This window comes from Tamandua tetradactyla, chromosome 14, assembly GCF_023851605.1.
Source record: "Tamandua tetradactyla isolate mTamTet1 chromosome 14, mTamTet1.pri, whole genome shotgun sequence".
Lineage (NCBI taxonomy): Eukaryota > Metazoa > Chordata > Mammalia > Pilosa > Myrmecophagidae > Tamandua > Tamandua tetradactyla.
In genome coordinates this window covers 86,014,162-86,037,466 of record NC_135340.1, presented here as the reverse complement: position 1 = coordinate 86,037,466, position 23,305 = coordinate 86,014,162, and the positions used below count along the sequence as shown (strand labels likewise).

The following is a 23,305-nucleotide window of genomic DNA, read 5'->3' as shown; positions in this document are numbered from 1 at the left end:
ACCAAAGCCCTGGACTATTTCTGGACCTGAGTGGACCGAAAAAGGGGAGGGGATGGACCAAAGTTGCAGGCATTTCCCCAGTTTCCTATTTACTGAGCACAGCGCCATGCTCGAGGCCAGGGGCTAGCTGCTTTTATACAGCACACTGAGAAACAAGTACCTTTTTTTTTCTTCTTCTGCAAATTGGGAAACGGTGGTACAGAGAGGTTACCTGCCCAAAGTTTTATAGCTGGGAAGGGATGGAGCCGTGATTCCAAAAGGTATGGGAAGGTCTGGGACTTTAGAAGGAAAATGGGTAGCAGATCAAGCAGACTGGCAAACTGGTCTGTACTCCAGGCAGGTGCTTCTAGACAGAGTCAGAGCCCAGGATCTGTTTTCCCCCCATCTGCTTCCAATTCTCTGGCCCCGAATTCACAGTCTTAGTGAACCAGGAATTATTATTTCCAGCCTTGCCAGCTCTGGCTCTGGAAGAGGAGTGGAGCCAGGGGACAGCTCAGCTGAAGTCCTGGATGGACACAGAGGAATGGATACTTTGACCTCCCAACCCACTAGCCAGGCTGCATCCCTGGACCCCTCTACAACCTCCCTCGCCCCCATCCTGCAGCCAGCCCTGAAATATAATTAAGAGAGCAACACCTCCATTTCTGCTGCAGGGCTTACCCGTCAGTACTGAAACACTTCTCTCAAAAATAAGCAGTCATTCTTCCAAAAAAGGGAAAAACAAAAAGCAAGGCTGTCAATCTCAGGGCCTCAGAAAAATGGAATAAACTTGCAACTTATCCCTCTTTCAGAGCTCAAATCCCCCCCACCCCCTTCCCAAAGTCACTCACTGTACATTCAGACTGTCAGCGGCTTTGAGATGCAAATTGCACCAAGCGGAAGGCAGCTTGAAGCACAAAGAGCGATTGAGGAAAGATCTGAAAAATGGATTTAGAAAAGGCTCTCTGAATTCCCCCAGAGAGGGGGAAACTTCGCTGCAGAGGGGAGCAGCCATGAAGGTTTGGGGCTTTTTCTTGGCAGGGAGAGAAGGTCTGAGGACCGCAGTGTGGGCTGTATGGGGGTGCCGCGGCAGGGGCCACTGAGACGTGAAATGGAAGCGCAGGCTTCTTCTGATTAAGGAAGTCAAATTTTATTATAGTTCTCAACACTGAGCTGGACACTTGTTTTCTCTACTTTTAATATTAAACCTCAAATACGCTCTGAGCCACAGAGCTAAATGGGCCCCCAAGTCCCGGGTTCGACTCGAGGTAGAGCAGGTGGGTCAGGCAATGGCATTCTACGGTCTGTAAGTGGGGATGCAGCCCTCTTCAGTTTGGGCAGCCCCTGCAGGGTGCCGCATCCTCCTGGGGCTTGGAGGGGAGGGGATGCCTGGATGAGCAAAGAGAAAATACCAGGGTGGTGGGTAGGAGAGTGAAGGGAAGAGGGGAAGTTGGCCTCAGGTCAGCCCAGTGCACCCTTGCTGGGCACCTACTGTATGCTAGACCCTGTGCAAATCAGACTTGTTCTCTGCCTCAGGCTCTCAGTCCAAGGGATGCAGCTAACTGTGCACTTCAGGCAGACACAGGTATCCTGGTCTTTGATACTGCTGCATCCCCAGAACTGGAACCGACTGAAACGTATTAGGTGCCAATTAAACTTGTGTTGGATGGACGGGTAGATTTGGATGGACGGATGGATGAACCACCTAGAAAATAAGAAAGCATATAGGAAATGCTCTAACAACGACAGACATGAAATGCTTCCATGGCAGCTTTTGAGCTAGGCCTCAACAGACGAGAAGGAGCCATTCTTACACTCTGCACAGTGCCTGTCAGCCTCTGGTGAGGATCTATGTGAAGAGAAACGGTGGTAAAAGAGAAAGGTGAGAACAAAAATGAACCCGAGAGATCATGTGACTCAACCTCCTCATTTGCAGAAGGGAAAACGGGGGCACAGGAAGGTTAAGTGACTGGTCCAAGGTCACATAGCACCTAAGTGGCAAAGGCAGAGATTTGGCCAAGGTCTGTTCACTTCTAGAGCCACTATCCTGTGCTGCTCTCCTGATTCAGGCCTCTGCTCTCCTCACTGTGATGCCTTGTGGACTTTTTTGCTAAGATTCCTGCTCCAGCCCACCTTCACTGCCCACCCCGGCAGGGCTGGGCCGTCCTGGGGCAATAGTTAGGCTCCCACCCTGAAGACCAGAACTAGAAGAGGAAGTGAGAGGAGGCCACAGCAATTTGGTGTAGAGAAGAGAATGCAGCACCCCTCCCTGCCTTGGAGGTCAAGGGAAATGTTCCACTGGCAGGTGGAGAATGAGTGAGAACTTGCACCACACAATGCGGTGGGGGTTGGCTGCAGATTTTGCACAAAGCGGTAGGAATGACCCCTACCAAGCCCAGAATGCCAAACCCAGAGTCAGGCAGCTGCTCTAAAGTCGAGTTTCTGGGCTACTTGTATTATATGCAGCTAAATCTGAACATCGATCTATCAGGGACTCTAGTTTTTGGAACATGCAATCATATCCTCTCATTTTTAATGGCTTCTGGAAGCAGTTAAAATGGCTATGCTCAAAAGCTCTCCCCACATGACACGGCGCTGGTTCCTTGCGCAAGACATTGTCAGGAACATCTCCGAGAGCTCCCACTTGCCTGGGCCCACCAATGGGAAGCCCACTGGGCCCCCTCAGAGACCAGGCCTGATGTTATTTAGGTCACCAGAGCCTGGCATGGTGCTGGGTGCCCAATCCATATGCCACGGCTGAAGGAAAGATGCTGTCTTGTCTCGTCCCCTGCTCTGGGACCCCTCTCCCTGTCTCTCCTTGCCAAGTGGAAGTGTTGCTACTTTCATTCATTTATTCACTCTTCCCTTCAGAGAGGAAGCTTCTACAAGGTCTTCTGCATTTGGATGCATTCTCTGCGTCTCTGGCTGCCATCTAGGAAATACCTGCTCTTCTGGCTTCCAGAACATATGGACAAGTGTGGTATCAGCACATCAGAAGAGCTCAATAAAGTAAATCCTTGAAGACGTTCAAATGGGAGTAATACAAGGCATGCCTACAAAAATGCCCCTCCCTAGCCCTCTGCGAAGTGGGCAGAGTGGGCCTTTGTGTTACCATTTTACAGATGAGGAAGGAAGTGACAATTCAGAAATGCATCAGGGTTTGAATTCTGGCCCTGCCACTTTTGTGCTGTGCAATCTTGAAAGTGTCAGCTGACTTCTCTGAGCTCCAATTTCTTCATCTGTGAAAGGGGGGAGAATAATTATTCTTCCGTACTGAACTTGAGGTGAGAGTCAAGGGTGGCAGATCTGTTAGACCCCCAAAAACTCCCCGGATGATTCTACTGTACAGCCTGGGCTGGAAGTCACTGGGTTATAGGAAAAACCCAGACTTCTGATGTCCAGGCCAGGATTTTTTCCTTACTTCCAGATGCTGGCTGGGACACCAGCAAGCTGGTTAAAGCTTAGGCATGTGAGACTGTGTGCTTCCAGCCTGGGTTTTGTGGCCTGGATCTGACAGCAGGCACCCTGGTGGAGTGCAGCAGGAAAGGGGCGGTGGACCTGGGGAGGCCCAAGGGGTTAATCAGGGCGCCGGGCACAGGGCCTGGTCTCTGGAATATTCATAAGCCTCCTCCAGCTGTGCCAGGCAATCAGGGTGCTGATTGCTACCCCCATCTGCAGCTTAACATTCCACTCCAGAGATGGGGGAGTTGGTAGCTGAATGTTAACTAGGGAAAAAACAGACCCTGGCCTTCACAATAGCAGACCTGACAAGCACCCCAGGGACAGCAAATCCACTCTGAGACCCACCAGCCAGCCTGAGTTTAAACGTCTGCCAGCATCACGGGCAGTGCGAAGAGTCATGGATTCAGGAATAAGCGCACGGGCTTCCGGGCCAGCTCCCACTCTGACCAGCTGTGTCCCCGTCGCTGCACTCTCGGTTTCCCTCGCTATAAAATGAAGCTTACCTGCCTAACGAGAATATCAGGGTTTGTTGGAGATAGAGGGTGATTTACAAGGGCAAAGAATTAGTTGTTGCTGTTTGTAGTTGTTGCGGACATCGCTTCCCACCCTGGAGAAAAGTTTTAAATAACAAATATTGGAATCTCAAGCAAGCCGGCTTTGAAGGAAACTGCATGAGGGGAGACACGCTCCCAAGAAGAGTCAGAGCCTCCCTTCGAAGGCTAGGTCTTGGGGCAGGGATTTGAGCAACCTGGGCACGGGCTCTTCTCCCATTTGTCTTAAGAGACGCGAGAAAGGAATGAGAATGGACCCCTGATAGTACAGCGGGAGGCGGGAATTAGGAAAGAAGCACTAAAGCTGATACGATTTTCTGTGACCTGGTGGCTCAGGACAGTCCTTTGGGACCATTCAGTGTGGGTACCACAGGATGCCACCACAAGGTCATCTCTGCAAAGTGGCACAGCCCCAAACTAACACTCAAAGCCGTGTTTCAGAGTCACCAAGGAAATGGCCAAAATCATTTGGGGTTTGCATTGAATAATCCAGGAACCTGATTTTACGGAGATTTCTATCAAAGTGCTCAAGGGGAAGGAGGAGACTCTAACCCTCTCCTTCCTGGAACACTGACTAATGTGGAATAACACATCTCAACCCTGCCAGGCAAGTGAGGACATTTCGTGTGATCAGGTTTCATGGTTGAACCCCCCCACCCCCACCCCCACCCCCACCCCCACCCCCACCCCCACCCCCCGCGCCCCACCCACCTCCCACCCCCGGCAGCGCCCGCGCCTGCAGGCTCAGTCCTGGCCACAGGAGGCAGCAGATTGGCGAGTCGCCCCTCTTTGGGGGAGGGACACTTATCCGCAAAATCTCAGCCCGCGGGGTCCTCCTTGCAACGGAAGGGACCCCTCAGATCAGACAGCTGCCCCACGCTCCCATCCTAGCGGAACTCGCCCCCCACCCCCACTTCCTCACTATGGCACCGCAGTCTGGAGGGGTGAGTTTTCTACCGCGAGCTCATATTTACACGTTACTCTGGGAGGAAATTAAAAAATATTTGCAACACGCATAACGGAGAGCTGGTACTTCCGGCATAGAAAAGTTCTTTTATATAAAGAGATCCATCTGATGGGGAGCACAGCAGGGAAACCGCGCGAATGGGGACCCCATCGACAAAAGGCTGCCCAGAGACCCCGGTCCTTCTCTGGGCTGTGTGGCTTAGAAACCTCAGGCTCCTTCTTCAAATCAGTCAATTGCTTTTATTGTTTCCTCCCTAAAGTACAAAACATGGACTATTCATTGTAAAACAAACAAACAAGATGTAGCCAAGACAAAAGAAGAAAATTAATGAGCACTCATAATCCTGATACTCGGAAATTACTGGAAATGACGACTTTTAACGTAGGTGTATATATTTTTCAATCTTTTCCTGATAGATAGATGGATACATAGGTAGATAGTTTTAGTGGGATTAATTATCTTTTACTTTTTTTTTCATTTAATAGTATGTCATAAGTAGTTTTTTATAATCAAATAATCCTCTGCATCGGTGATTCCGAAAGTATGGTTCTAGACACCCCAGAAGATCCTCAAGACCTTTTCAGGGGGTTCCATCAGGTCAAAATTACTTTCACAATAATACCAAGATGTTATTAGCCTGTTTTATTCTCATTCTCTCACAATTGTACAGTGGAGTTTTCCAGAGGCTGCATGACGTCTGATATCACAACAGACTGAATGCAGAAGCAGATACGAGAATACAGCTGTCTTCTAATCAGCCAGAAATTAAAAAGATTTGCAAAAAATGTAAAGCAATGCTATTCTTCTCACTGTTTTTTTGAGTGGGAATAATGCTATTTCCATGAAAAAATATTTTTATGAGAACATGAAATGGGCGTATTTTTTAAGTGAATTAAAATATTTTAAAAATGCTTTTGTTTTTATTTCAAATACACTATCAATAGATATAATCCAGATAAATGAAATTTTGTTAGTGTCCTCGGTAACTTTTAAGAGTGGAAGCAGCCTTGAGACTGAGAAGTTCGAGAATGACTGCTCTATGTCACCAGTTCTAAGACCATCTAGGAGCCTTTTCTGTGGATGTCCCCAAATTTGTTCGTTCATTTCCTTTATTGGTGAACCTGCAAGTGGTTTCCAGCTTTTCACTATTATGAACATGCTGCAAAAATCAAGTGTACTAAAAAATCCTGCAGGCATTTTTTTTATTCACTTGAAAAAAAAATTTCTGTAGGATAGACTCCTAGAAGTGGGATTGCCTGGCCAGGGGCTACGTATCTTTAAATGTTAACAGATACTTCCAAGTTGCTTCCAAAAAGGCTGTCCCCATTTATATCATATCAAGAGTATATTAGACTGCCTGTTCCCCCATGCCTTTGGCAGTACTGAAGATTATTACTCTTTTAATTTTTTTCTAATTTAGTAGGTTAAAAAGATACTTTTTGTCTCTGTGTATGGCTTCTTCATATCCTTCATTCATTTTGCTGTTGGGTTCTTTTTTCTTATTGATTTTTCTGGAGCTCTTTACATATTCTGGACACTAATCTTTTGTCCGTTATATATTGCAATATTGTGCTCTAGTATATAGCTTGCATTTTCATTTTGTTTAAGATGTATCACTGAGCACAGACATTTTGTATTTGTTTCTTTTTTAAAAACATATTTAGGGTGGGCTACGGTGGTTCAGCAGGCAGAGTTGTCGCCTGCCATGCTGGAGACCTGGGTTTGTTTCCCGGTGCCTGCCCATGTAAAAAATAATAATAAAATAAAACTAAAAGTAGAAAAACATATTTAAATCTATTAATCATTTCTTCTGTGATTTTTGGGATTCTCGTCTTGCCTGGGAAGTCTTTCCTCATTGCATTATTTAAAAACTGCTCTCTAGTTTCCTATAATACATTTAGAACTTTTCTTTATTTTTGTTGTTAATGTTTAGATCTGTAACCCATCTATAATTAATTTGTGTAAAGTTGTGGCACATTACTGTTGACCTTTGCAAGCCACAAAGTGGAGTAGGTGCAGCCACGGCTGGGCCCCGTGAGAACCAGCCCACGTGTTCCTGGGGAGCTGCAGGCTCGCAGTGGATGGAGCAGAGCTAGTTCACGAGGTAGACAGAAACCTGGGGCCATCTGGCTCAGGAAGGGAGGCAAACTACCTTTCAGACTCCTGCTGAATGTGTTAGGGCTGCTGTGGGCATTTGCAAGGTAAAGATGGCAGAGCTGACAGCTTTATGAAGAAAGTGACAAAACATCTTCAGCATGTTGTGTGCTCTGCAGGGAGCTTTCATGTCCACTGACCCATTCAGTAGCAACATGGTGGCTATAGACAGGAGGAGATTATTACCCCCATTTTCCTGCTGCAGGAACGTAAGGTGCAGCCTTCTTTTCAGAGCCCAACCCAAACCCAGATCTCCTGCCACTAGGTTCCCAGTTCCTCGGACTCTCTGGGCAGAGGTCCAAAGCATTGAGCTCTGTCCTTGCCGTCACGCAGCTGCCCCTCTTCAGAGGAACGGATCATCTGGCTGAAGCCTTTTCCAAATCTGCACTCGCGCAGTGTGGGCAGGAGAGCCTGGAAAAATCAATCCTCCACCACCAACTGACGGTGAATTTCAAAAACTGAGGCTCCCTTCAACATAACTCCTCCTCCTTCCCATGAGCGGGCCGGTGGAGGGGGGGAGCGAGGATGAGTCAGTTCCTGAAGTTGGGAACTCAGCCATAAATGAGCAGGACCGACAGCCTGGGCTGGCCCTGAGGGGCGTGACCTCCCACAGCCTCGTGGGACTGTGCTGAAGGGCCTCAGCTTAAACATTTCATGACCAAGCTTTGCAGATTTAATTTGCTAGACTCACTTAAGCAGCCTCAGAAGGGGGAAATCTCTAACTAAGAGGTGGGAGGTGGTGGCGGAGAGGAGGTAGAGTGTCAGGGGGGATTCCTTCCAGTATTTTCAGTGGAGAGCTCCCAATATTTTTGCAATGGATGTGCCATTTTTGCAGATGCCCAATGTGCTGATGGCTAGATTTTCACCCCTTCCAGCTCCAAACCATAAGGACATCTGGGACTCAGAAATGTGGAGCTGGACCTGGTCTTGGAATTGGTGTGTTCCAATCCCTTGGGCTAAAGGAAACTTGAAATCCCCTGGGGGAAGTGACTTGTCCATGTTTGGGCAAGGCGGGGGAACAGTTCTCAGGTCTGCTGGGCCTCAGGGCTGCACTCATTCTGGTGAATCTCAGGGAAACCATGGGGAAGGCAAAGCCCCTGGCCACTCGATGAGGAGGTTAAGGGTGGCCAGCAGGGGACGCAGAGAAAATAAGGATAACAGGACCAGGAATGAGTGCTCAAGGGTGGCTTCTCTCTGTCCTGAAGCCATAGCCAGGGCTGGAACCACCTACCTGCTCCAGGGGGATGACGAGGAAGGAGCCGCCTCCAGCGCTCTCGGTGACAATGGCCAGGAAGTGGGTGTTGACAGCGCAGAAGTGGTTGTCGTGCACATTCTTGGTGATGGGGATGCCGTCGAAGCAGTGCTCCCGGTTGGCCACCTTCCCGTAGACGTTCCGGAACTTGGAGCTGCGGTATTGTGGACGCCAGGACATCTGCCAGGAGCCAGGAGAAACTACATTCACACCATGCTCCACAAAGGGCCAGAACTGAGCCCCGGGGTGGGGTGGGGGTGGGGCAGCTGCTCCCTGGGGAGCAGAAGGGAGGAAGACCTGGTGCCCACCCTCGGGAGGGGAGAAGGGGGAAGGAGACTCTGAGAATTCAGGTCCCAATCTGGACCCAACCCTGTAGTAGATGAGGTGCTCTTTCAATCAAGTCCTGCGAGAGCAAAGACTGGCATAGGGCGTGCACTGTTCTTGGCACACACACCCATCCCACCTTTCAGAGGGCTTGTAGGATCATTTCACTCCCAGGGAACTTGCCACGTGGTACACAAACCATCCATCCAGCAACATGCATGGGCTGCCCCTGGGAACCAGGGACTGTGCTCAGTCCAGGATGGGAGGGGCAGCCAGAGGAGGCTGCATGCTCACAGCTGTGCCAGGATGCCAAAGACCACCTATTACCAACCCCCTCTCCAATTCCCTCCAGTATTTCTAATCCACAGGCACATCCTCAGAAAACTGATTCCTAAGTATTATCATTGTCAGCAGCAGCAGCAGCAGGCACAGAGCAGTTAAGTGACTTGTCCCAGGCCACACAGCGAATAAGTAGCGCCATGAATACAGGTCTCCTGGCTATAACTCTGAGAGCCTTTCATAGGCCAGATTACCCTGTAGTGCAAGATTTCTCAATATGTGACCACAGAGCATCTGTATCAAAATCACCTAGAGTGAGGGGAGGTTGGTGAGAAATGCTGATTCCTGGGTTCCAGTACAGACACTGAATCTCCTATTTTGAGAGAAATCAGTATTTCATCCAGATCTCTCTGCCTGCCCCACCCAATGAGTCATATGCACACTGAAGTTTGGGAGCCCCTCTTCTAGAGAATGGAGTTGGGACCCCTCCTCACCCCTCCCTGTCCACCATGGCTGACACCGGCTCTAACCAATAAACCAGCGAATAGATGTCTGGCTGCCTCCTACCCCATGCCTGCCCCGTGCCGGGCACAGAGACAGAACAGATGTGTGCCTGTCGGTGGGTGGAGGAGGGAGGGCTGGCCAGGACGGATTCCAGCGTGGCTGTAGGATGGAGCCTCCTACAGGGGAGCCCTGCAAAGCCCCTGAAGGGCAAGCCTGGAGAGGTGCCCTGACCTGGCAGATGCTCATCCAAATGTCATGAGCCACCTGCAAGTGCCCAGCCCAGGGCTCAATAAGAGCTTTTAAAAATCAATATGCACATATGGAATAAAAATAAATAATAGGGGGAACAAATGTTAAAATACATTTAGATTGAAAGGCTAGTGATCAATGAAGGGGAGGGGTAAGGGGTATGGTAGGTATGAATTTTTTTGTTTTCTTTTTATTTCTTTTTCTGAATAGATGCAAATGTTCCAAGAAATGAATATGCAACTATGTGATGATATTGTGAATTACTGATTATATATGTAGAATGGAACGATCAAAAGTTAAGAATGTTTGCATTTGTTTGGTGTTTTTTGGTATTTAAAAAAAAAATTAAAAATTAATTAAAAAAAAATCAATTGCTTCTTGCCTGGTAAGCTTTGCCCTTATCAGTCACCTTACCTTCCTGCCAATCTCCTGACGCACCTTGAGTTTCCCACTCCATTTCAGGACAGGAAGGGCCAGATGAATTTCTTTTTTATTATTATTATTATTTTTTAAATTGATATATATTATATATTCACATACCATGTGATCATTCAAAGTGTACAATCAGTGGTTCACAATCTCATCATATAGGTGGGCGCTTATCATCACAATCGACTTTTTTTGTGTGAAAAAATAGCATATATACAAAAAAGCAACAAATTTCAAACCACATCCCAGCCATTAGATGTAGAACAGATTTCAGAGTTTGGTATGGGTCACAATCCCACAATTTTAGGTTTTTTACTTGTAGCTGCTCTAAGATACTGGAGACTAAAAAAAATATATCAATATAATGATTCAGCAGTCATACTCATTTGTTAAACCCGACCTTCTGGTATAACTCCACCATCACTTTTGATCTTTCTCCCACTCTTTAGGGGTGTTTGGGCTATGGCCATTCTAGCTTTTTCATGTTGGAAGGGGCTGTCAATAATATGGAATAGGGGGATGGAACTAGTTGATGTTCCAGAGAGGCTCTGCATTTTAGGACCAGACTAATTTTTCAATATGAAATTTCCAAGGAGAAGAAGAACAAAAGGAAACACCAACAACAAACCAAAAGACCAGCTCTGGGCATTTTACTGAAAACAAAATCAATTTGCATTTGATTTCAATAAAGCCAAGAGTGAAACCACAATGACTTCTTTGTTGAAGGCAGACGTTTAGAATCCAACAAGCAGAATCTCAGGAAGGCTCCTCACCTGCAGGCAAATCCTCTTTCTGCCCCTCTCTGGGCCCCACCCTGCCTCTCCAACTGCCTCCTCTCCGTAGCCCAAGGCCACCCTCCACCCCACCCTCTACCCCACTTTTTTCTTGCCTTCTCACCTCCCTTTCTTTGCCTAACTGCACCCTTTCCAGCCTGCCTTCTCTCTCTGCTGAGTTCTGCTCAAGGCTGTTCAGGACAAAGTCCTGCTGGAGAGGCAAGACCACTGGATGGGAGATGTGTTTGGTTGCTCCTGGCTGTGTGAGCTCAGGCAAGCCCCTTCCCCTCTCTGGGCATCTGGCTCCTCATAAGGGTTACAGTAGTGATCCCAAAGTGGAGGCCCAGGGGGTAACTCAGAGATCCTTTTCATAGCACAGAGATGAAGCTTTAATTTTAATAGTCATCTGTTTATTTTAACGTGCATTTGAAAAAATATAACGTGCATGCCAAACCCATCGCTTCACAGATATTATCGCTAAGGAGGCCAAGTTAACAAAAAAAACAAGTAAATCAATTCAAAGAAAAATACTAAGTAGATATAGTATGGGTGGTATACACGGACTGGGCAAAAATAGTCAAGAGGTGGGAATGCTCTGAATCTCTTTGTCCCTTCCAAGTAGAACATTCTAGATTCCACAGTTCCCACAAAAGAGAGAGGAAGTGTGTGCCTGCTCCTTCCTGCCTCCTGTTTCTTGCTCGGGGATTTCCTCGGCCTGGATGCCTTCTCCCTCCTCTCTGCCCAGCCAAACCTTAGCCTTCATGATCTGATTCAAGTCTGACCTCTGCAACCCACAGTGGCCTCGGTGGAGCCCCTGGCCCACCGGCACTCCCCCTGCCAAGACCTTGTTGCCTGCATGTCAGCTCCGTGATGGCAGGAAAGCTACACGAGGGCCTTCTCGGCAGCCTTGAAGAAGGAGAGTTTCTTTCCAAGGGCTTTGCTGTCAGCGAGCCCAGTGCCATGTTGGCTGGTGGGCTGGGCCTTTGGAAGGGGTAGGGGCAGGGAGGCCGGGAGACCTTGCTGCCCAATGGCTCCGCGTCACTGGGCCTTCCGTTGCCCAAGGCTAACCCGCGAGCAAGGGGTCGTGGCAATGCAGAGGCAGAGTGCTGAGCCAAGGGAGTCCGTGGCCCCGGGCGCCACTTCCCTTCCTGACTCCCGCTAACCTTGAAGACTCTGCCTCTTTGAGCATCAGTTGCTCCATCTCTCAAAGGAGAACGATAACTCTTTTTATTTTATGTGACTGTTTAAAGAATCAAAACGAGATAAAGTAGGTGCAAATTTCCAGTCAAGGAAGAGATATCAATGCAGCTCACGTGGGGCCTGTCTCCCGAGAGGTGCCTGGAAAGCATCAGATCCAGTCCCTGCCTTTAAGTTTTTTACAAATCAGTGGAGGAGGTGAAACTCAGGCCTGAGAAATTTACAGGAATGCGAGCCAACTGATGCTACGGGGGCAAACAAATCGTACTGCCAGTCAGTTCTACAGAAGCATGAGGTCAGGATAGGAGGGCAGGGATTGGGGTGAGCTTCAGGGAGGAGGGAGCCATCCCTGTGCAGTGGACACTGACAAGGCTCCAGGACCAGGTATATACTAGTCAATCCTTGAAAGTTCCCTAGAGGCAGGAACTGCGAATATTCCACAATTCCACACTGCAGGCCACTGGAACGCATCAAAACTCAGACAGTCAGCAAGCTCAGAGTTGACTGTGAACCTTTATTTGACTCTTGGAGTCTACCATATAATTTTGGTGCAGTACAAGAGTTTTCTCCAACTTTTTACTGTGTAAACTTTCAACACACACAAAAAAATTGAAAGAATGGTAAAATCAAATCTACCGCTACATTAATGAGTGGTAACATTTTGTATCTTTTCATTCTGTGTGTGCGTGTTTTTCTTTCTCTCTTCTTTTGTGGCATCATCTGAAAGGAAGTTGCAAAGCACCACGACTTGGCCTCCTCCCAAGGAAGGACCACAATTTCCTATATAACCACATCATCACGATGACATCTAAGAAAATTAACCATTTCTTGCTGTTATCTAGTACCAGTGCATGTTTGTATTTTTCCAAGAATTACCTTCACAGCTATTTTATTTTTGAACCAGGATCCAATCATATGTTCATATGTTGCATTTGGCTCATATGTTGCATTTGGCTGTGATTGCTTTTGCCTTCTTTAATCTAGAATACACCCACCACCTATTTTTTTTAATGATATTTTGCCTTTTTGAAGAGACCAGGTCTGCTGTGTTCTAAAATATTCTAGTCGCGTGTTACCTGATGGCATCATCAAAGTCATATCCCTGTGAACTTTAGGGGTCAGGTCTAAAATTTTCATTAGATGGATTTAAAGACATCTCCTTCATTAATCACTTGGCTCGGGTTGGGGGAAAGAGAGGGCAGAGGGAACAGAGGTTAGAATGATGGCGCCCGCCCTGGCTTTGGGCAGGCCAAAGCTGAGGGCTTGTACACAGTGGGGACCGAAGCCAGATGTCTGCAGGCTGGGAAGGCTGGGCTTTCACCCTCCGTTACAAAGGGGCTGACTTCATTCTGAGCTCACGTGCAGGATATGCAGGCTGCGAACGGTGAAGACTCCTCCCGGCGCTGTCAGAGGCAGGTGGCCGAGGCCTGGGACTGGGGGAGCTGCCCAGACCTCAAGGGAAATTGGTGGGGGAAGCCAAGAGGTGACCTGAAAATCTGACCTTTTGCTCTTATGCCCCCGGGGTCCTACCCTAGTGGATCTTAGTGGGATCTAGTGGATCTCCCAATTGAGCCCAGTGAGGGCAGGGCACACTGTCTATCTGAAACTTTCAGGACCAATGAGCACAAGATCTGCAGTCCACAAAAGGGAGAGCCTTCTTAGTACTTAGAGCTACCTGAGATGGGAAGGGAAGCTGCCGGGATAGGTGATGATCTCCCTGTCTCAGGGGTATTCAAGATGCAAATGGATGACCTCCAGTCGATGACAGTGTACGACAGTGGGTGGAACTAGCTGCCTGTTTAGCCGCCAAATTTAAAAGTTCTTCTGTTTACTATAAAGACATCGTGTTGAGAGAAAACACAAGCTTTGGCGTCAGAGAGTGAGGGGCAGGAATCTTGTTCCCGCCGCCCCGGCGGGGCACATTCTTCTATAAAAACAGGGATCAACATGCCTCCCTGGCTGGGCTGCTGTGACCCTGAATGACAATGGCTCTCATCTGGAAAGTTCCTTCTCCTCAAAGGGCATCCCGTAGAGCTGCTTAATGCTTGGACAGTTATTTTAAGCTTTAGGTATGTATGTCTTCTCTCTCCAGCTATTACACAGTCAGTTACCAGATCACCATGCGGCTCCTTCTGGCTTCTGCGTGGCCTCTATCCTGTCCCCATGCCCAGCCCAGGGCTCCTGTAACGTACGATGATTCCCGTTGCACAATCTTCCACTGTGGTGTGAGGGCAACAGCCATGGTCGGGCACAATCTCCTGCTTCTTTGGATGTAGATGCGTCAGGACCCTCCTTCAGAGACCCTGGCCTTGACTTCAACTTGCTGAGGTTCCGTGTTGGACACGGCTCCTGTGGGCTCCCTGCCACCAGGATGGCAAGGCCTCGGAGCCCAGTGTCTGCTTGTGGCCCCTTGCTGGTGATGGTACAGGATGACCAAGGGGACCAGGGACACAAATAGCCCTCCCACGGCCGGGACCTTCTCCAAACACCTCATTTGATCCCCACAGCCATCCAGGGGGGCAGAGCTGGGCAGATATTATGATCCTATTTAAAATATAAATGGGACTGATTTGGAGCTCAGAAGGGTTAAGAGAGTTGCCCAAAGTCACAAGCTATAAAAGTAGCAGAATTAAGACTTCAGCCAAGAACTCTTTTTTTTTTTGCTACAGCATTCTGTTTATTCAAATTTTATGTAAATTAGGCACATCCTGTACTATTTTTGTGCAAACTTTCCTCTTTTTTGGTAAATGTAATCCTATATGTATTTAAAAAAAATTTTTTTTAAACATAACAAACAAACACAAACATTCTTACCATATGATCATTCCATTCTTGGTATATAATCAATAACTCACAATATCATCACATAGTTGTATAGTCATCACCATGATCATTTCTTAGAACATTTGCATCAATTCAGAAAAAGAAATGAAAAGAAAAAAGAGAAAAACTCATACATACCATATCCCTTACCTCTCCCTCTCATTGACTGCTAGTATTTCTATCTACCCAATATATTTTAGCCTTTGTTTCCCCTATTTTTTTTCTAAACTCCTTACCACTCCCTTTCATTGATCACTAGCATTTTATTCTACTAAATTTATTTTAACATTTGTTCCCCTTATTATTTATTTTTAATCCCTATATTTTACTCACCTGTCCATACCGTAGATAAAAGGAACATCATACACAAGGTTTTCACAATCACACGGTCACACTGCGAAAGCTATGTCATTATACAATCATCATCAAGAAACATGGCTACTGGAACACAGCTCTACAGTTTCAGGCAGTTCCCTCCAGCCTCTCTAATACACCTTAAACTAAAAAGGTGATATCTATATAATGCATAAGAATAACCTCCAGGATAACCTCTCGACTCTGTTTGAAATCTCTCAGCTACTGACACTTTGTCTCATTTCTCTCTTCCCCCTTTTGGTCGAGAAGATTTTCTCAATTCTTTGATACTGAGTCCCAGCTTATTCTAGGATTTCTGTCCTACGTTGCCAGAAAGGTTTACACCGCTGGGAGCCGTGTCCCATGTAGAGTGGGGGCAGGCAGTGAGTTTGCTTTTCGTGTTGGCTGAGAGAGAGATCAGCCAAGAACTTTTGACCCTTAGTCTATTAGTCTTTCCAATATAATACCCATCTTCGCCTCCTTCAGCCTCTTCACCCCAACTCTTACTCTCCCCCACTTGCTCCATATACTACAGAACACTACACAAAGTTTTAAGACTCTGCATGGTAGGCAGGGTTTGGGGAGTCAGAGAGAATCCAAAAATTTGTATCTTGACACTGGCACTTGCTAGCTGTGTGACTTCAGGCTAGTTACTCAACCTCTCTGAACACCAGTTTCCTTATCTGTAAAGTGGGAATAATACCACCCAGTTTACTAGATGCAATGAAGTGAGCAAATGCAAAGGGTCTGACAAGGTGGGTGTTTGCCAAACACTGTTCTATCCTCTCCCCCTCTCCTGTAAGGGAGGGCTCCTGATCTCAAACAATCAAGTGTTTACTTAGGAAGGCAAGGCGAGCCTCTGCTGGGAAGGGGAGCAGGCTGGACTGGGCCAAGTGTCAGGAGGAAGGATGGAGAGGCTCTGGCCTCTGGATGTGCACAGCTGCCGGGCCTGCTCCTTGGCAGCTTCTCCCTGGGCCCGGGGCCATGACACCCCACTTGGGGAGGGACAACCCGGAAGGAAGAACTAATCATTTCACTTCTGAATGGCCCTTGTAGTCTCTCAAGAAATGGAGGCTGGCCTTTTTCTCGTCTGAGATAATCACTGTGTACAAGCCACATGGAAGCAAATTGTATCCTGTCTTCGGATCCCCAAAATAATTTATTGTGGCCAGCAGGCACGTTTTCTAGATGATAATGACTAAAATGTGGTCCTCAAACTGGAACACATTTTTTTTTCTTATCTCTGGCTCCGGTCTGGTGGGGGTGTGGGAACCCATGGCTACATCTGCATGAAAGAGCTGGGAGGAAGCACCCTGGGGAGAGCTGTGCAGCTGGAGACAACCAGGAGACATCTCAGATTTGTCCTGGTGACTGCTGGCTACTTGTTCTCAGGGGACAGTTCACTGGGATGTTTTACTCCCTGTTCACGTGCTGTCGGAGAAAGACCGTTTTGTTTTGTTTTCTGGCTGAGCCGCTTCCCAGGTCTCAGGCTGAAGCCAGGCACAGGTGCTGCGCCCAGCCCAGGTGGCCCAGTGGCAGGAGTGCCACGGCTGCAGGGAGCAGAGGAGGGGCGGGGTCACTGGACAAGATGTGAGGGGCCGGGCGGGTGCTGAGAGTAGGGGTTGCGAGGGGACAGCGGTAAGGACACAAGCTAGGGGCAGAAACCGTGCCTGTGGTTGGACGGCCGGGCAGGTCTCAGGCTTCCTCCTGTCCCTGGCTTGGCCTGGCCTGCCACGCTCCTGCAAGAGCACCGGGTCCGCGGGACCCTGGAAAGACTGGGGCTGTAGGTCTTGTTTGGTTCACCAATTCGTGTCCTGGGACAAGGCACCTTCCTGCTCCAGGCCCCCTGCCCTCTCCTATGAGATGTGTGTATCAACCAGGCATATAAATAAACCAGTTATATTTTGAACTCCAAAATATAAAACAGTCAAAATCAAAGCTGTTTGAGCATAAGCTGAGAAGGGTGCTGTGAGCACCTCTAAACACGCAATTGCTCTGGTTCTGCAATGTGGAATCCTGGAGCTGCATGGAACCCGGTTTGAGAACCACTGGTTCAAGGAGAGACCTTTAATCCAGGATGCCAGAGACCCGCATTCCAGCTGGCTCAGTTACTAATTCACTGGCAGGTCCTTTGTTCTCTCACAGGGTGTTTGGGCCAGATGACCTCTCAATTGTCTCCAAAAGCCCCCCTGTGCTCCCCAATTACAAACTTCGTCCACAGGGCCAGATGCCCAGTTGGTGACATCCAGTCTGGGCAGAAAGCCTGGAGAAGGAAATGTCTGCCTCCTTCGGGGTCTAACCTTTTCCTCCATATGGTCCTAACACAAAAAGGCGTTCATGGAACCGAAGCATGCCAGAACAGAAAAGGACGCTTAGGTCTACTAAAATCCAGCATCTCATGTTACAGACTGAGGCCCAGAGAGGGGAAGTGACTTGTCCAAGGTCACACAGCAAGGTCACCTTACTCTCAGTTCACAGTGTTTCCTTTGCCCAGAACAGAGGATGTTGTGCCCCTGTGGGCAGACCCCCAGTGGCAGTATTTAGGACAGGGAGTGGCAGAGCAGCCCCCCAGGCCCCTGTTTGGGAAGCACCCACCGTCGACCCAGGTTTCGAATTCTGTGTTCCTCTACGCAGGCAGGGCTGGGGAGGCGGATCTGCGCACAGGCCCAACAGATGGCTTCTATTTGTAGCCACCGAGCCTGGTCTGTGCCAGACTCCTGACCTATTTTGAGGCGCTGAGGGCCCCACTGGCTCAGGGATAACCTCCCATGGGTACCTTCTTAACCCACAATCTGGGAGGAAATCGGGTGGACGATTCAGGGCAGGGCAGGGAGTGAAAGGGGGATCCCTTTGAAAACCAGGCTTGGGTGGATAGCCTGCAAGCTCAAACTCCAGGGAAAGATTCCTTAAGGTATGAACCACAGGTCACCTGCCTCAGTCACCTCAAGTCTGTGTGGAAATGCAGGTCCCCAAGCCTCACCGCAAGCCTGTGGAATCACACTCTCTGCAAGTGGGCCGGGGAGCCTGCATTTTAAACCACGCTCCTCAGGTGATTCCCATTTGGGAACTTTGCTGTTCAAAGTATAGCTTGTGGACCAATAACACAGGCATCTCCTAGGAGCTTGTTAGAAATGCAAAACTGCAGAATTCCAGGCAGCTCCGGACTGAAATCACAATCTGCATCTTGACAAGATTCCCAGGTGATTATGTCAAAGTTGTGAAATACTGTTCTAGTTCAGTGCTTCTCAAACTTCAGCATGCACCCAGAGGCTCTGATTCTGTAGGTCTAGGACGGGGCCTGAGAATTTGCCTATCTAATACGTTTCCATCAGTGCTGCCACTGCTGGTCCCAGAATTATGCATTAATCCCTGGGCCCTCCAGAGAGTTCTAGTTTGAATCCTGGCTGGGTCATTCCCAGCTCTGTGACCTTTCACAAGTTCCCTTGCCTCAGTTTCTCATCTGTACAAGGGAAATAACTCGTACTTTCTTTCCAAGGACAGCTGTGAGGAGCCAATGGAATAATAATGTATGTGAAAGTACTTCGTGAACTGGGAACTGTTATACAAATATTATGACATAAAGCAATTTTGTACACTGAGAAGTGCTTTAGGTGGTCTCATTTGCTCTTGACAACCATGCTGTGATGCAGTGAGTCAGGAAAAGAGCTGGGCCCCCTGCATCCTTCAAGGGCTTTATTCTCATTCCTAGACTGCCAATTTCAAGACTGTACACACACTAAGTGCTCAATAAGGGCTGGTGGAATTCAGCCCAGGACTTCGGGTTCTCTGTCCACTTATCTCTAATGCACACACTCCCTTTCTTGGTGGCCAAGCCTCTTGGTAGGTTACAAACATTGCTTCATGAACGGCTGAGCTGGGGAGACACCAGGCACAGCTGCCACCACCAAAGCTCTTTTCCTGGGAAGGGGGCCTGGCCCATCACCCTGCCTGTCCCCCAGGATGATTTGGAAGAGTGCCCCAGCCCAGTCCGTGGCACACGGTGGATGCTCCCACGATGTGGGTTTCCGTCCCCTCTGGGGGATTCCTCAGCCAGGGCACTGCAAGGCTCCCTCTGTTTACCATGCAGACCCTGCATTGGTTGAGAGGGTTTCCTATAGTGACATCTCCTAAAATAACATGCTAAGAGTGCTTGCCGGGATAGGGCGCAATCTGAAATGGCTGATGCGATGGAGTCCCGTGGGCTTCCTCGGGGCAGGCTACTGCCTCTCCTTGGGCCCCAGGGTCCTGGCAGAGCCCCTACTCACTGGTCACTGTAGCCGGGGATCCTCAGACCACTCACCTCACAGACCAAGCTTTTGGCTACCTGGCACCGGACAATGCAGAAAAAGATGGTCTAATAAACAAAGATTGGGCTTTCCCCTTCCCAGGAGGTAGTTTATCTAAACTGCAATCAAGGGAGGGCATGGGTGAGGATGGGCAGCTTGCCATGTTGTCATCTTGTCATATTAGAGAATAGAGGAAGCCAATCTCTCAAAGCCCCAAGTGAGAAAGGAAAAGTTGCAAATTTTACAATACCATTAATTGTCTTGGGTATAAAAGAGGCTAGTGCATCGATTTGCTCACAGTGAAACGACACCAGGTCACATGCACAGAGCCTATTTGAGGATAAATCTTTTGCACGGTGCACCCCTTTTCCAGAGGTATGTGTGTGTGTAGGAGTCGCCATTTTCTCTTAGAGTCGGGAAACGATTCAAAGGGCCTGACCAGCTGAGGGCCTAGAAATTAGAGCAGTAATTTTCTGATTAAACTTAGTGCTACTGAGGAGATAAAAGGGTTCTTGTTTGAAAAACCTTCTGACTCATATCTGTCTCATGACGTTCTCCATCTTTCACTTGCTGCTTTATAAAAAGAATCTACTAGTTAATTTAGGACCTGACAAGGAAAGGGGAGTCCTCCTGGATTTGGGGGCAGTAATTCCCTAACATGGCCTCTGTTAACCCAAATTCACAAAGGATGCAGCGGCCCTCTAGGCAGCCACATTGTGTCCCTCCTGACCCTCCAGGGCTGGGCACCTGACGCGTGGGCAGCCGTTCTGAGCCTGCTCCGGGCTCAGCTCCAAAACCCTGCCCAGTAAGAGTGACTCACACTCAACGGTGATTGGCTAAACCATAGGCTCCTCCCACCTGAAGGATTGAAATGTGAGCTATATTGAGGCAGCCGTTGGCGGCAGAGGCAGGAGCCAGAAACAAGCAGGGGCTGTGAGCTGAGAGGAGAGGAGAGGACAGAGAAGTTTGAAAGAGATCATTTTTACTTTAAAAATACTTTTGCCTGCTTTACTCTTGCATATCACATTTCCTTCCTTCTAGTCCCTACACAGCATTCATTTACCCAGAAAGGGTTAGAAATGTTAAAGCAGGAATCTAAAAAAGAATTAGGTTCTGACATCCCAAACTGGATTTTGTGCAACACGATAATCTTAAAAGCCAGACTTACTAACAGAGAGATTTTTCTAAACCCCGTCTCATTCTGCAAGCGCATAAAGTGTCTGGCCTGTTTGATCTGCTCATAGAGAGGCCGGGTCAGACATCAGTGGGGGAAGACAGCGCACCTCCTGCGGTCTGAATGACTCTGGGAATGAGAAGGGAAAAGAAAGGGAAGCGAGTGTTCAGATGTGTCCTGATTGCCCCTATTTTGGGCGCAAACCTCAGGGAGCCATATGTTGACAGAGTGAGGGTGGTGCTGGGATTTTTGAAGGAGAGAGATTCAGTTTGGGGCAGACCAGAGCCAAATAAGAGATGACCCCATAGAATTAAGAGGGCCAAGTGGCATGACCAGACAGAGAGGGCCTGGCGTGCACTCCTAAATCTCCTTCAGCCCTTGGCTGGTGGAGAAAATCCAACAGTCCTTGTACATCCCTGAGGAGGCTGTGGAAGGCCTGAGCCACAGGCCACCATGAAGTTGCCACGATGGGGGACAAGGCAACGATATCAGAGGCTGTGGGGAAGACAGTGTAGGTCTGGGGCAAAGTGGGTAGGGACTTGTGGGCTCAGCGCAATCTGCAAGGCCAGCAAAGGCCCAACTGGGGATGAGCCCTGGCTTCAGGGCCAAGAAAAAATAGGCCACAAGTTTGCCAGCTGCAGACTTCAGCAACAGACGCCCACAGCATGTCTGGGTCGGGCAGAACAGCATGGGTATCAGCATGGACATGTCTAAGGACCAGCACAGAGTTAGGGGTCCCTTTTCCTCCCAGCACCTGAGGTCACATAAGCCCCACCTGTATCCCCAAATGCCATCCTGGAACAGAGCCAGAGGGGAGGAGCTCTGAAAGGTGAGTCTTTTGGAGTCTTCACGCAGAAGCCAAATTACCTGAAAGAGGCTGAGCCTTTACATCACAGGTTTAAGTTATGGAACCAGACTGACTTCACTGGGCTGGGGTGAGTGTAAGTGTTTTATCCCTATTACTTTTCCAGGTGGGGCTCCTAAAGGAGACCCGATCAGCTTGGGAGAAAAGAATCTGTATTTCTTTGCACATCCACCTCATGTAAGACCACGAAGGCTGCACACCGCACAGGTCATCTGTGTGCAGTTACACAACAGGGCCCTGCAGGTTGCTTCAGAAATGGGAAAGGGGGCCCGAAGCAGGAGGGGCTAGTTCAGAGCACTCGCACATCCCAGAAGTGGGGCTCGAGCAGACAATAAGAGACCCAGGGGGGTCCTGGGCAGGTTCCAGCTCTCAGATGTCACTCCAGGCTCCTGACGCCTGGCCACGTGGCCGACCTTGGAGGTCTGTGAGACCCGGCTGCCAAAGACATTCCCGCCCTTGTGTGAAAACTTACAATCCGCCCCCCTTACTAAAAGTCATCTGAGAGAGTCTGTTTCTAGCAACCAGCAGAGAACCCAGTGCAGTGATGCCAAGGGACGACACGTGGCCGTCCCTGGGCAGCTGCCCTGAGCCATCGCAGCAGCCTGTCTACACCGGATGGAGGAAGCAGCTCTTTCCTGGGAGCCTCCTGTGCAGATGCATCAGAACTTTCTCCAGGGCGGCTGCCGGTGCCAAGAGATCAATAAATTGGCCCCAGTGGTACTCAGACCCTGTCCCTCCCCGAGCACCTGCAGCGTTTCCTGGCTGCAGCCCTCACCTGGCACTTGTCATGCACTTCATGGTCTGACTGCCTCTCTTTATATGTGTAGGTCTTCTCTAGAAGGCTGTAGGCTGGGCCCACATGCAGCTTAAGGGTTGGAAAGAGCAGGAACTCTAAAGCCAATAGATCTGAGCTGAAATTCTAGTTGTACTGCTTACTAGGCACGTACTTTGCATACTTTGGACAAGTTACTCAATATTTTGGAGCTTGCATTCTCATCTGTAAAAACTAGGAATAACAATGTCTCAGTACAGTTTCCATCCTCTTGGATTCCCTCACAGTGCCTTGCACATAGCAGTCAATAACTAATTGTTGGGTAAGCAATCAGCTTTCTCTGGGAGGGAGAAGAATTGAGCACAACCTCAGAACTGTTCCATGGCCTTTGCCTCTTAAGTGTTCCCTGAATGCAGAAGTGCAAGTGTCTAGAGAAAGGAGGTGTGGCAGGCAGATGCTGCTGATTGGCTACGTACCACCTATTTCCTACCCACCTCCACTATGGAGGCTGAAAAGGCAGGACACTTACTGCCCTAGCATCCCTCATTCTTAGGAGTGACCAATGATAAACAAGATGTTTGCTGCGAGGTTTCTGAGAAACATTTTTTTTCTTGATAATAAAAGAAGAGAGATGTGCAACAGGGGCTCTTTCTTGGAATAACTGGCTGATCCTCTCCTTCCTGTCTTTGCTTGCAGTAGAGGATGCATAGCCTGGAGCTGTGGCAGCCATATTGTGACCACAAGGTGCCAAGCCAAATATCAAAAAGCCAACATAGGGAGGAGGTAGTCGAGAAAGACAGAAAAAGCCTTGATCCTGGAGCCATAAAACCAACTCTGGACTCTCCTCCCTCTAGACCTCCTGTTCAAAAAACTATGAATATACCAATTTAAAATTGAGGCAACAAGGAAAA

General features: G+C 48.6%; 1 protein-coding gene across 1 annotated transcript in view; it reads right to left on the bottom strand.

Annotated features, from left to right (window-relative positions):
• The window catches only part of CORO2B (coronin 2B), a 141,350-nt gene that overhangs the window by 56,754 nt on the left and 61,291 nt on the right, over positions 1–23,305 (bottom strand). The window contains exon 2 of the mRNA XM_077128341.1: positions 8,345–8,545. Within this exon, the coding sequence (XP_076984456.1) occupies positions 8,345–8,545 (201 nt within the window). The remainder of the gene's footprint in view (positions 1–8,344; positions 8,546–23,305) is intronic.